General features: G+C 40.5%; 2 protein-coding genes across 3 annotated transcripts; both read left to right on the plus strand.

The window, feature by feature from the left end:
* The first annotated feature begins 630 nt into the window (after positions 1–630).
* Positions 631–5,613, plus strand: kcnk3b (potassium channel, subfamily K, member 3b). Its single transcript, XM_072365775.1, has 2 exons — positions 631–1,255; positions 2,287–5,613. Exons 1-2 carry the CDS (start codon positions 973–975, stop codon positions 3,171–3,173), a joined length of 1,170 nt encoding a protein of 389 aa, XP_072221876.1. The 5' UTR covers positions 631–972; the 3' UTR covers positions 3,174–5,613.
* Positions 5,614–8,733: 3,120 nt separating this feature from the next.
* On the plus strand, positions 8,734–13,115 carry marc1 (mitochondrial amidoxime reducing component 1). Of its 2 annotated transcripts, none has more exons than XM_072365541.1 (7): positions 8,734–9,036; positions 9,652–9,822; positions 11,063–11,225; positions 11,321–11,464; positions 11,748–11,857; positions 12,036–12,107; positions 12,781–13,115. In XM_072365541.1, exons 1-7 carry the CDS (start codon positions 8,786–8,788, stop codon positions 12,905–12,907), a joined length of 1,038 nt encoding a protein of 345 aa, XP_072221642.1. In that variant the 5' UTR covers positions 8,734–8,785; the 3' UTR covers positions 12,908–13,115. The 2 variants fall into 2 exon arrangements, with proteins under 2 accessions (XP_072221642.1, XP_072221643.1); XM_072365542.1 differs by having other exon boundaries at positions 8,735–9,036; positions 11,796–11,857.
* Positions 13,116–14,020: the final 905 nt, after the last annotated feature.

Below are 14,020 nucleotides of genomic sequence, written 5' to 3' on the forward strand. Positions count from 1 at the left end.
AGTTGGATTGTATCAGCTGAATCAATTTGTAACACAAGTTCTCTGATGGAAATCTTTTCATTCTTTGGAAACGTCCTCCAGAATGACAGAAAACATAACTGATTTTAATGAAAAAGACACAGTTTCACTGTAGACATCTGAGATGTCTATTAGGAAAAGTAGACGTACAATAGCAATGATGGCTCTATTCATCCTAGGTGTCCTGCTTTTGCACTTTTCCTGGTTGAGTGTTTACTGGGACACCTAATGGAGCTGAGCCAACATTAAAGATGGGAGGAAAAGATTGAAATTCCAGTGGCATGTACTGTTGATGAAACGCTTTTAAAGGTTGGTAGTCATATTAATGGTGAAGGATCTTTTTTGGTGTACACCATGTAGTAAACTTGTCGAGCCTTTGACTTACTGATACACATGAAGTTGTGTTTAAACTGATGAGCTCTGCAGCTTGCTCTGAAAAGGACATGCCTCTCCTAATTGTTTACACATGATCACGAGGTTGCTAGACAACTTGTGAAGCCAGAGGTCTGTTTAAATAGTCACTGGGTGAATATTTTACCTAAATGATCACGTGAATCATATACCAAATCATATTCGTCAGTGTGACAAATTTCTTGTGAATCCCTTCTCCAATCAGACAAACTGTTCATGTTGGCCTCAGACACTTAGCCCGTGTGTGTGAGTGTGTGCAAAAACTCCAGAGAGGTGAGCGCTTGTTCTGAGCAGCTACTCCGAGAAGCCGCCTCTTGAAAGTCTGTGGGATTGCCCTGTGTGTCTTTTCTGCGAAATCTAAATATAAATCGGTGATAAATAGTCCAAATAGCCTACAGTAGCAACCCAACTGTGATGTGGGGGTGGTGCTGAAAGAACAGCTCCGTCTCCAAAAGTCCCCTCTGTTGGATCCGAAGTCCGTCAGAGGAAGGTCGCAGAGTGCCTCAGCTCCCACATGCGATCCATTTTCTCCTCACTGGTATCATGAAGCGACAAAACGCCAGGACGCTCGCCCTCATCATCAGCATCCTCACCTACCTGGTTGTGGGAGCGGCCGTCTTCGAGACCCTGGAGTCGAAACAGGAAAAAAGTCACAAGAGGAAGCTCGATGCCAGAAAGTACGAACTCATGCGCAAATATAACTTGACCAAAGACAACTTTGAGGAGATGGAGCTCGTCGTTTTGCAGCTCAAACCTCACAAAGCTGGAGTCCAATGGAAATTCGCTGGGTCCTTCTACTTCGCCATCACTGTGATCACGACAATAGGTGAGCAGCAGTTGTTTCTTTAACACGTAAAGTGATGCTTTGCATTTCATTAAAAGGCGGTCGCCCGCAGTCAGGATGTTTGGAATTTGTATCACCTTTGTCTCCTTTTGTCACGTTTTTTTGGTGGGGGGTGGAGGTTCTGTTCATCAAACATATGTGAAGTCTTTGAGAAACAAAGTGAATCAAGTTTACAAAGATCAAAGATAACTGATCAGTTGGAAAATACCATGTTTATCCCCTTGGCCCAAGTGTGAGGGGTAAAACTAAAACTATCATCGAAATATCTAACTATCAACTAATGAATGAATGAGGAATGCTATTTTAGACAATGTCAAACAAATTAATAAACCCCTGAAATGATTTTATGTGTCTATAGGATAAAAAAAATTAAGAAAATAAAACAATTAATTAATTAATATATCAATTAACTAATAAATGTAACTACCATTTTTCTCTTTTAATGCAATACTAGGGGACTTTTTTTGTACTTGCAGTATACTTTTTGGTTAATTTTTATTTACATCTATTGCATGAAAATGTATGGGAGAGGTGGAAATGAACCAATAATGGAAGTGTGTGTGTGTGTGTGTGTTTGGGGGGGGGGGGGCGGGGGGGGGGGACAGCTATATGCCACTAACAATATGAAAGTGGCACAAAAACATATTCTGTTCATGTCCAGAGACACGTTTCTGTAACTGGTGTAACCGTTCACATTAGGATGTAGTGTAAAGGTGCTGAAGACATATGACCGGCAAGCTAAAAAGCCATATGGCAGACACATCTAGATCTGATCTGGAAAACTTTTTGCACTTTTGGAAATTGACTGAAATGGCATTCCCTATCTAATTACTTAAATCAGAAATTGACATCTTGGGAGGAATTGTTGGGTGTGTCTGTGTGTGTTGCTTTGCTTTTAAATGAAGTTTCATGTCACTACACAGGACTTAGCGCAGGTGAGAAAAGAAACACAGACAAACACTTTATGACATCATGTGCACAGAGGTGTAAATGTGTGACGTGCTCTCGCTCAGGTTATGGCCATGCAGCGCCCAGCACCGACTCAGGGAAAGTGTTCTGCATGTTCTACGCCCTGCTGGGGATCCCGCTGACCCTGGTCATGTTCCAGAGTCTGGGTGAGCGGATCAACACCTTCGTCAGATACCTGCTGCACCAAGCCAAGAAGTGCCTCGGAATGCGTCAGACTGAGGTCTCAATGGCAAACATGGTGACGGTGGGCTTCTTCTCTTGCATGAGCACCCTGTGTGTGGGGGCCATGGCATTCTCCCACTGCGAAGGATGGAGCTTCCTCCATGCCTTCTACTACTGCTTTATTACGCTCACCACTATCGGGTTTGGAGATTACGTGGCCCTGCAGAAGGATGATGCCCTGCAGAACGATCCTCGGTATGTGGCTTTCTGCTTTGTTTACATCCTCATGGGCCTGACGGTGATTGGAGCGTTCCTAAACCTGGTTGTGCTTCGCTTCCTGACTATGAACACTGAGGATGAGCGACGAGACGCCAAGCAGAAAGCCTTGTTGTCTGTCAATAAGCCCAGAGGAGAGGTGGCTCGCCTGCTGCCGCTCTCAACCTCAACTTCCTCTACACCTGTAGCAGATGACACCACAAAGACTAAAGATTTAAAAGGTGCCTACACTGAGGTGCTGCATTTCCAAACTATATGTTCCTGCTTGTGGTACAGGAGCAAGGAGAAGCTCCAGGGCTCCACCATGATCCCTCAGGAGTTGACATTCTCTGATGCCTACTTGCAGCAGAACAGTGACTGTCCTCACTACGTGGAGCCTGGATCAACAGGCTGCGTTTGCAGTCCACGTCAGTGCACAAGCATAAGCTCCATAACAACAGGCCTACACATTCTTTCTCCCTTCAGAGTGTTTAAGAGACGGAGTTCTGTTTAGCTTTTCAGCACAATAGCTCTCGGTACAGCACATCTAATACTGCCGAGAGGACAACAGATACTCGGTAGCCCTCATAACAAAATCATGGCTGCAAGTAAATATTTGTGGTGCTACAATTCCAGCATTTCAACAGTATAACTCACTGTAAACAGCAAAGTCTTACACAAATATGTAACTGAGGAAGAACAGCCTGCAGTGTTTTCATTTGAGGGTTCCTGCGTGCTTAGAGGATTCAGGTTGGAGTGTTGGATGTCATGTGGGTCACTACACATCAACATGCTGCAGTGCATGTGGTGTACAGTGCACACAATTTGGAGGAAAAGCCGAGCAGATGCAGAACAGGTGGAGTCAACTGAGCAATGACGGTAAAACTGAAACTTCTTATCCCTGCATTCCGCATATGTCTTTATGTTTTTTTCATTTTTATCCTGTTTACATTTCTAATCTGAGTATTTGTGGCTGGCTTGCCTTATGTTACCCCTAAAAACTAATTTAAACGAGTCACGATTGTGGGATGTGTGATCAAGCTGATGCATAACAATAACTTCACGTGAGTCACAGGAGTAGCTGCCCCTGTTATTGTGACTTCCAGTCCTCTCTGCTCAAATTACCAGTGCCTCAGCAACACATTATGTAATGTGACAAGTGGATGAGTAAAAATCATGATGACATATCCTGAAAACTTTATTAGCAAATAGTCACAAGTAGCAACTCACCAGTAATGACCATAACACACTTAGCTGGATTTATTAAGCAAACACAAAAAGCAATGCTTTAAAAAAAAAAATGACACTGTCCAGTCCAGAAATCAGAGAAGGTATTATTACGCTTCACAAGGTTTTCTAACTGAGCTTGTGTACACACAACCTTTCCATGTCCTTATGTGACACAGTTGTTGCACTAACGAAGGAGCAGTCCAACATTTAGGAAATTCAGCTGGCATTTACATTGCCAGTGTTTAGAGGAAATAAAAACATTGAGTCTGGCATTGTCCAGAGATCCAAAATACCTCCCCAAGCACCTCTAAAAATGACTGATAAACATGCATGTGTGATATTTCAAGGCATACATTTATTAGCTTTCTTGCCGAGAGTTAGATTAAAAGACCATGTAAAACAGGAATCCATAGCCAAAGGCAGTAGAAACAACCAAGCTGCTTGTGTTCAAAGTTTAAAAAAAAAACTCACAAGCACCTCTAAGGCTCACTAATTAACACATTATGTCCCCTTTGTGTAATCAGCACAAAAAGTGTGAAAGCATCCAGTTGTGAAAGATTATTTCTTCAAGCTGTTTATGCACCAGGCCAAAAATATTCTCTGGTATGGTGGTTCTGCCACTATTTGTACATTTTTTTTAGCACAAATTGAATAAAAATATATGTGTTAACTGCTGAACTTCAGAAGTGGTGGTAGGCTGGTTTTGTTGTCTTTGGACAGAGCCAGGCAAACTATTTCCCTCAACTTTGAGTCCCGCGAAGCTAACCTCTTCCTGACTTTTGAGTACATTTTTTTTACAGAGCTCTAACCAACTCGATCTAAACCTGTAATAGGTCTGCAACATGTTTTACAATAAAGCTTAAAAAAGATTTCAATGACATTTTCCTTACTTGTTTCCCTACTAAGAATTCTATTGATCAAACTTCCTGTGATATCGCATGAATGCTGCCCTACACAAAATAATAGGTTTGGAACTGTCATTTCACAACTAACAATGGACTGCAACACTGCCACGGTTTGGAGATGTGGACAGACACTGTGACACTTTCCAGTTATGAGTCTTCTTTGTTTTTCTCCAGACTGACTGACCAACAAAACGCATCAGCTATTCAGATTGAAGTGCACAAAGCTGTGCAAATCACATATGTATCCAACAGGAAATGCAAACTGCACTATTTTAGTAGCAGTCTGGAGTGACAGATGGGAGGGGGGGTTACCGTGTTGGTTTGATGGATAAGTTGGTTGTCAATCACAGGCAATCGTGGCACAATAGACTGAGTCAGGGTAATTGATGGAAAAGGAAAAGTCCATTTTCAGCTATAATTTCACGTATGTCTGGATATGTTTAGGTGCATATTTAAGTTGTATTTTTCTGCAGGTGACACGAGGAGTAGTCATGTTTAGTTTACTTCCAGCAGTTTAAACAGGTTTTTAAAAAAATCATTATTAATGAAAACAGAGAACTGCTCACTGATTCAATTTGCATTTAAAATATTTAAAGAATGCATCAGTAGTGAGGTGGAATTACACCAACATCCGCATCAGTTTACCTGAAAACAATAAAGTTGTTTTTTATTAGGAATTAATCAACCAAATATCATGGCGTACTGTTCAGTCAGATTGAAAATGCTTGCTTTTGACAACCCAAGGTATCATACTGAACTGTTAAAAAACTCAGTGATATTCATTTTCCAACATATTACTAAGGAAAATATCAAATACTTCTATCAAATTTGCAGTGAGCAAAAAAAAAGAGTTTCTCAACTGAAAATTTCCCAATTGTTTTTTGATTAAAGGTCTTTTCTTTCTCCAATCCTTATCATCCAGTTTGTACCTGTGCCCTCTCATAGTTACAAGCCATTCTGGGGAATGCAGGAAATCACAACCTGAAGCACAAATGCATGAGTCATGAGGGAGATGTAGGCACTAGTAAATAAACAGCAATATTTTTTATTAAGTATCCAGCATAAACAGATATTATCGTGTGTCTAGGACACATAACCCTTTTTTTGCAAGGATATTTTAAATCCTGTCCACTTGCCACATAAAAATAGGTGCAAATGCATCCATTTTCTATACCGACAGTCCGTTAATCGGGTAGCGGGTGGGCTGGAGCCTATCCCAGCAGTCATCGGGCGAAAGGCGGGGTACACCCTGGACAGGTCGCCAGTCCATCGCAGGGCCACATAGGGACAAACGAGACAAACAACCATGCACACTCATACTCACTCCTACGGACAATTTGGAGTCACCAATTAACCTGACATGCATGTTTTTGGATGGTGGGAGGAAGCCGGAGTACCCGGAGAGAACCCACGCATACACGGGGAGAACATGCAAACTCCACACAGAAAGGCCCCAGGCAGGGATTGAACCTGGAACCCTCTTGCTGTAGGTGCAAATCATTTGTGCAAATGTGATATTTTCTGGCGTCTCTTCAGAAACAGATCTTGTGTAGAGAAACAAAGAAATGAACCTGCTGTGGTGGATAGAAATACACATTTACACATGATGGTAGGAAAATAATGACGGTTACAATTCTTTAACTCAGAAAGCAACAGCTTGTTATGTGTGTATATTTATGAAAAGACTGCTGTTTGGTTATAGATGATGTCATGTTGCACCAACATAAACATGCTCCTCCGTTTTTTGCTTTGAAAGGACTATCTGAAAACAAAAGAGACAGCAAGATAGCTCTTGAACACTTTTGTTTACTTGAAATCTTCTTGCCACGGCTACAGTTGAGACTATGAACTTGTCTGACAATACAAACCCCACACATCACATTTGTAGAATGTTGTACTGTTTTATCCAGGTATGGAAAAGAATATCCTCAGAAAAATATAAAAAATACCGATATTTTATCCAATAAAAGACTTTAAGAGTTTGACTGTTGCTTCTTTGAATGCCCTGATTGAAAAGTTACCAGACAGAAATCATTTTGATCTGAAATGACTCTCTGCATAAGATAGAAGTACAAGTGTAAGCTGTGAGGATGTCATTTTACCATCTCCATGCTGTTTATTGACATGTGAGAAAAGCCTGCTGAATGTATAGAAATGACCGTTTTGTCCAGATGGTTTCCCCCTAGGAATTCTGACTGAGGTCCAGTTCCGGACAACTTACAGCAGGTTAGTCACGAGCCAAAGTGTGGCAGTGTATCTTGTGGCAGTATCTATATGTGTTATATCCAACGCCTTATCATATGGCACAACAAACTGGGACACAAAATGAAATGCTTAAAACAGGACATAGTGTTATTTGGAATGGCTGTTGATGTTTGAACTTTTACTGGAACACTAAAACCATTTGCTTTATATACAGCATGCATGTGAAAAGTACAAGTTATAGGGTTAAAGTTCAGCTTTTGGCTTGAAGAAACTTTCCTTTACAGTTAGCGCCACATACGTTCTGACCAGGATAATTTCTCGCAAATCATTTGGCACTTACACAAGCTGTGTTATACAGTAGTTCTTGACAACATATATTTCACTGAAGTGTTTCATTATTTTTGTTAATCTAGTCACACACAGGAGAGACAGAGGTCACCACGATTCCACATAAATCAGTGGGAAACATTTCCAAATGTTTTTAGATTCTGTTCTTAGTATTGGCAAAGATTAACGCAAAGCTCCAACTACTATTCAAAAGATTTAGTGTTTTCATATCATCTTTGTAGGAAGCAATCCTCCAATTTTGGAAGGAAGAGTAACAAAGTAAGTATAAAAAACAGAAGTTAACTATTGAAGTCCTATAAATATATGAAAATACCAATCAAACAGTGTGAGCTGAGAACATAATTATCTCGTTAATGTGTCAGTTGATAAGGGCAATTAGGAATGTATCTCTTTATTAAAATTTGTTTGCCACTGCAACATCGAACCAGATTGTGACACCTGGGCCCATGCCTGTGAATCCGCCTGCAGCCATTAGAGGTGGAGCACAGAGAAGCAACAGAAGGAGTATCCATTTGACAAATCCCTGTATTGACCCCCCATGGCTGGAGCATCTGCTGTTTTCTACTTTGGCCACAGACCTGAGTATCTATGTCAAAGACAAAAATAGTTCCACTCAGAAGGTCAGCTATGACATTACATCACCTTTTCATGAGTTTTTCAGGAAAAACTCTGGGAAGGTTCAAACTAATGATTTATTTCTTATATACAAATGTATATATATGCCTATGTATATTTTGGACTGAAAGTGCACTTGTGTGTGTTTGTGATGGGTAATCATCTCTTTATTTTTTATATCATATTATTCTTTTAATGTATTTTTAAAAAGACAAACCTTTGGCTTGATGATGATGCCAGGGGACTCCTTTACTGCCATTAAGTTATTTGCTTTGGAGTGCAATTGCTCCTGAAAAATAGCTGCAACCGTTGGCTACTAGATACTATAAATAGGAAGAAATAGGACTGAGAACGTGAGAAAAACCAAACTGTATTTGGTGGTGCATGAACAGTATCGATGGTTGGACCAGTAATGCTGTATGGCAGAGGTTTTCATAAACTGGAAACCAATAAGACTCCAAACAATCTGAATGGAGGCTCAATTATCAGATTAAAAAACTTAAATGATACTAATGCGTTCTGAAGCCGTTCTTAAATGTAACAGTCATGGGGCAATTTAACAGTTTTTTATTTTATTTTAAACACAACAACAACTAAAAGCTGCACCAGGAGAGACCATGGATGCTTTAATATGTTAATATATGTCGAACAGCAATATGCGGTTATAATGTCTTTTTTTTATGTATTTCTATTTTTATTTATTTAACTTGAAACTCTTTGGAGCATACTGCTATTGCCTGAGTGTCAGCGAACGTCACACGCAGAGGCCACTGCCTCTTTCGCAAAAGTTCATCGTCCAAAGAAACTCTGCGGTTGCTCCAAAATGAATCTGAGGGAACAGGTTGTGAACGCGTTGGCACAGAATAAGAAAGCAGCTCTTCTGGTCGGCGGAGCCGGAGCTGCACTTCTGGGAGTCGTCCTTGGCTATAAATACACGTGGAAGCCAGAAAAAGCCGTTCGTGTGGGCGTAGTGTCGCAGATCCTCATTCACCCTCTCAAGTCCGGGAAAGCGGTATCTGTGGCTCTCGCAGAATGCCAGAAAATGGGGCTGAAGTTTGGCGATCTGCACGATCGGTGAGTGTTGCGCACGAAGCATTCCTGTCCGCGGAGGTTCAGAGTGCGACTAACAGCTGCCATATATTTACTGACACATGAACATAACGTTCTGTGCTGCTGAAATGCCACACAAACATGCCTAGACAACCTCAGCAAGTAGCCTACTTCTACTCCTTGATCACTGCTCTAAAATACTGCAACATGTACACATACAATCCACTGCAAAACAAACCCCAGATGTTTGCAGTTGTTGTGAAGACTATCCCCTCACAAACACAGATTCCTGTTAGTTACAGTATTTTGTGTTCAGAGTAAAGCTGATAATGGACACAGGTCTAACATGTTGAGTTACTCATCACTAAAGGTTCGCTTTTGTTCCACAATAATAGCTCACTACCCTCTGTTGCTGAGATTACATCCGGTGGCTGCGTAACACTTTGTACGGGCTTTATGAGGACTCGATGCAGAGTGCAACCTTGCAGGTTATTCAGAGATTGTCTGATGATGACATTAATGCTGTATTGGTAGTTTTTGTTCTCTTTCCTCTTACTCAGGTCTGTAGGAGTTCAGAGTTCAGGTATAGTGGCCAGATGCTGGAATGAAACCAGGTATGTCCACATGTTGTGTTTGCAGACACTGGTTGGTGGTGACTGATGACGGTCACATGGTGACGGGCAGACAGGAGCCCCGTCTGGTGTTGGTGTCTTTAACCTGCGAGGAAGGTCAAGTTTGTTTGAACGGCCCAAACATGGAAGAGTTGAAGTTCCCTCTCAAGCAGCCGGGCAACCCCATCCTCAACTGCAGGTTTTACATTGATATCGTTGTAACTCCACAGTCTTTTCTTATTGAATACCCAGAGACAATTTCTTGCAGTAACTTCTTGCTTGGTTAGAATTTTGGTCTTGAGCCACCCCACATTTCTTTATTTCTGAAAAAGAAAAAGGAGGAAATAGATGCATGGATGGAAAAACAATATATAAGGCAAAAAAAAAAAAAAACACATTTATTCTGGCACAGCCTGAACCCTCTGAGACAAGCTTTCTGTCATTTCTTTAAGGAGTCTTCAGGAATAGTTCTCCAGGCTTCTTGAAGGACATCCCAAAGCTCTTCTTTGGATGTTGGCTGCCTTTTGTTCCGTTCTCTGTCAGATGATCCCACACTGCTTCAATAATGTTGAGGTCCGGACTCTGGGAGGATCTGCCTCTCGTTGGCACTGATTTGCAGTCCAGGGGTCTGGTCGGATAGTCAAATTTGCTTATGAACCTTCCTAACTGTGTAAAATGACCCAGAAGTATCTAAGTAGCAGCCAAGGTAAGAACAGTTTGAATTCTCAAAATGTGGAAGGAGGGAAGGAGCTCCAATCCTTCCTTAATAATCTCCTTTTGCATAGGACACAATGAACCATCCTTTATGAGAGAAAGATGGTAATTCCATCCCTAAATTCCTTGCGACTGCAGCTTTTATAGTGATGCTCAATCACATAAGTAGTCCGTCACAAAAGTCTAAGTATTTAGCTTTTTAAAAAGTTTTTCCTTCTTCAGTTATGAACTTTGATAATGAAGTAATATTCCAGATTATTTCATATAAATTACATCATTTTCATCGAACAACATATATATTTATTGAACATTTGCAGTTTCAGTGCTGCAGACCTGTATCACAGCTTAGTGTAAGCGTGGTTGTTTCCCTAAATCCTTAAGGATTCTTCCTACCATCTTACACTTAACTCCAAGACTTTTTTCACGAGGTCAAAGAAAAGGTTGAGCTTTTTTTTTGACTATTCGACTTGACCCCACTTCTTGTGTCATTTGGCATACCTCAGCCTCTTGTCCCTGGAACCACTGTTTTCTTTTGAAATTATTCTGAACAATTTCATTATTTTTCTCAATGTTTGGGGATTTATTTTCTGCCAGAAGAGAATTGTAACAGTAACAGTAGACTTTCAGATGGATTTAAACTGAGTACACGCTTCTGCTCTCAACACTTTAATACCTCTCTTCAATTCCTCCTTTAAGACTTTTAACAGTTTCTTATTGTCAAACAGAGTGTTTGGAGTTGACGTTCAGGGCAGGGACTGTGGCGACAAAGTGTCGAGCTGGCTTGGAAGCTTTCTTGGGGAAGAGAAAACCTTTCGCTTGGTGCACTTTGAACCCCAGATGAAGGGCAGGAGGTCAGCTGACTGCGAGCCACTTTTCCCACAACATGAGGTAGTTTTTTAAACCTTCATATTTTAAGTTTAGACATACAGCATCTCCAGTGAAAATGTGATTATCCTCATGCAGTGTTTCAAACATTTCTCCAGATGGTGGCATACTCAGATGTTGCACCTGTGATGCTGCTGTCTGAAGCTTCTGTTAAGGATCTCAGCAGCAAGTTAGAGAAGGCCGTCACGGTGGAGCGTTTCCGTCCAAGCATTGTGATAAGTGACTGCGAACCCTATGATGAGGTGTGTTGACAGCCTTTCCCAACATGGAAAATGTCGTTTGAATTTATCTTTCAGTCTGATTCCTTCAGTTGGCTGCACAATTAGAAATTTAAGTCAAACAAAGAAACAAAGAAAAGGCAACAGTCTGTAATGTAAAATTAAATATAAACCACACAGGCGCTCAAAAATAACAGCTCCAATGTTCCTGTAAACTATAGGCCATTAGGTTTTGTTTAATTTTCCCTCCTGACTGAATCATCATCATTTGCTTCTATACTCATGACTAATACCTCGCCCTTTTCAGTGTGAACAGCGTGGACTAAATTTATCGCCAACTGCTTTGCTTTTCCAGGATTCATGGGAAGAGGTCCAGATTGGCAACGTGCGACTGCAGCATGTAATGTCATGTGGAAGGTAACACAGTTGATGCTTCACACAGATTTTAATGAGAGGCAGAATTGCTTAATTTACCAACAACAGTGAGTTGAAAGCAGATGCTGGGATCCAGGACTCAATTCCAGGAACAGAAATTAAATGTTACAATGTTACCTGAGTGGATGCAAATTAACCTGTAAACCTTTGTTGTCGCCAGATGTATTTTTACCACAGTTGATCCAGAGACGGGTGTAATCAGCAGGAAAGAGCCTCTGGAAACACTGAAAAGGTAACATTCTAACTATAGGGGAGGTGTCCTTGGTACATTTAGTTGTAACTTGTGTTGTCAGGTCAAAGCAGACTAAAAAAACAGACCAGAGCGCACTGAAGACAGAGAAGCAAGGGATAATGATCACTATGTTCAGAAACACACATCTTATCTTGTCAACCCAAACAGAGGAAGCCTTTCCTGAAACAGATTTAGCAAAGCCACTTTAAAAGATCGTGAGATTAGGTTTACTGGGCTGTCTTCAGACATTACAATAAAACCCCATTTAACGGACACACATTGGCAAAGCTGACTTGTAACAAGTAAATAGTAGAATACAGTAGCTTCCCTATTCTCCTACTGCCTAAATGATCATCTCTCTTTGCAACCTTAATTGACCTTGTAAATTTTACTTTGTCACTTACTGCAGTACTCTCTGAGACCTGTAAATAGGTTCGATATGTAGTATTAATGGAGTTCTCTTGGAAAAAAATGTCTTATTTACAGTCGGTGTATTTTTATTTTTCCCATCGCTGAATATTTTGGTTTCTTTTTGCTTCTTTGCTGTAGTTTCTTCTTGCCTTAGTTCCAGTATTTCTTCCAGTAATGGCCTTTAATATCTATAAGTAGATGATAACAAAGCTGCATGTGTTTCATTCGAACATATTATATGACATCTCCTGATCTTTGACAGCTATCGCCTGTGCAAACCGTCTGAGAATCACATCTACAAAAAGGAGCCGCTGTTTGGGCAGTTGCAGATTGTGAAGAAGACGGGGATCCTTCAGGTCGGCGATGTGGTTTACAAGATCAGCCGTTGATGGAGGAAAGAAACTCGAGGAATGAGATGAGGAAACTTGATGCAGAGGTCGTGGGAGATCTTTCATGTTAGCACAAACAGAAAAGAATACAGAACTAACATTGTAAAAGCAGAAAAAATGACTGTTCAGTGAGGCTGTGAGTCACGCAGACACAAATGAAATATTCACTGTCACTCCTGAAACCTTGATTAAACACATTTCTAACGTTTGCAATTTGTGCCTGCTGGTTATTGAATTCTGACGATACGCAGCACTACTAAAGAGAGAAACTGAACTCCCCTAAGACTTTGCAAAGCAGCATAATACTACAGGACTGAGAAGTACTGCCACGTTGTTGTATCAGCAGGTAGCAAAACATTTGTCAGATGTTCCTCTGCGTTTGCAAAGGTTGCATTTTCATTGTCCATCTGTTTGTCTGTCAGCATGATTGCACAAAAATCCCAAAGTCCATATTTCATGAAACTTGGTGGGGAGGTGTGGACAGAAGTCATAGAATTATAGCTGCAAATACTGATTTCATTTCTTTAAAATTGCTAAATTAATCTTGGCACCGGTTTTGCTGGGGATTATGCCCTTCCAGTTTGTTTGATGCACACTTTATATTTTTTCACTTTATCATGTTATCATTTTTAAATAGGATAGAAAATAAAGCACAGTAATGAATATAAATATATTGGTTGACTAAATAGTAAAAAAAAAAAAGTGTTGTTTTTTTTACATTGGACACGTTGGACATTGATTATTTGTTGCAAATACATCGCATCTTACCTTTTCAGTATCATCTCTCTGGCTTCTTCCTACCTCCGTTGCTCTTTTGAAACATTTATAAAGTTTTTACCAACGTTAGATTAACGGTTCAGTGATGGAAAAAAAGATCAAACAAATTAATCTTTGGAACTTGTTAGTACTTCTGACTAGCGATTTTGTTCACTTTACGCCCGATTTCATGTCAAAACTATTCTGCCCCACATTTAGTTGCAGCAGGGAGCATCCATAAAAAAGTATAAGAGAGTTAATAGTAAAGGAAGATGATGTGCACTTTCTGCCAGATGTTACGTTTTCTGTTCTATATGAATTAATTAGGTCAGAACAGATAGTGTAGAGTGTGCTATG

The sequence above is a fragment of the Leuresthes tenuis genome, unplaced genomic scaffold (assembly GCF_036924035.1).
Source record: "Leuresthes tenuis unplaced genomic scaffold, fLeuTen1.0.hap1 SCAF_15, whole genome shotgun sequence".
Classification (NCBI taxonomy): Eukaryota; Metazoa; Chordata; class Actinopteri; order Atheriniformes; family Atherinopsidae; genus Leuresthes; species Leuresthes tenuis.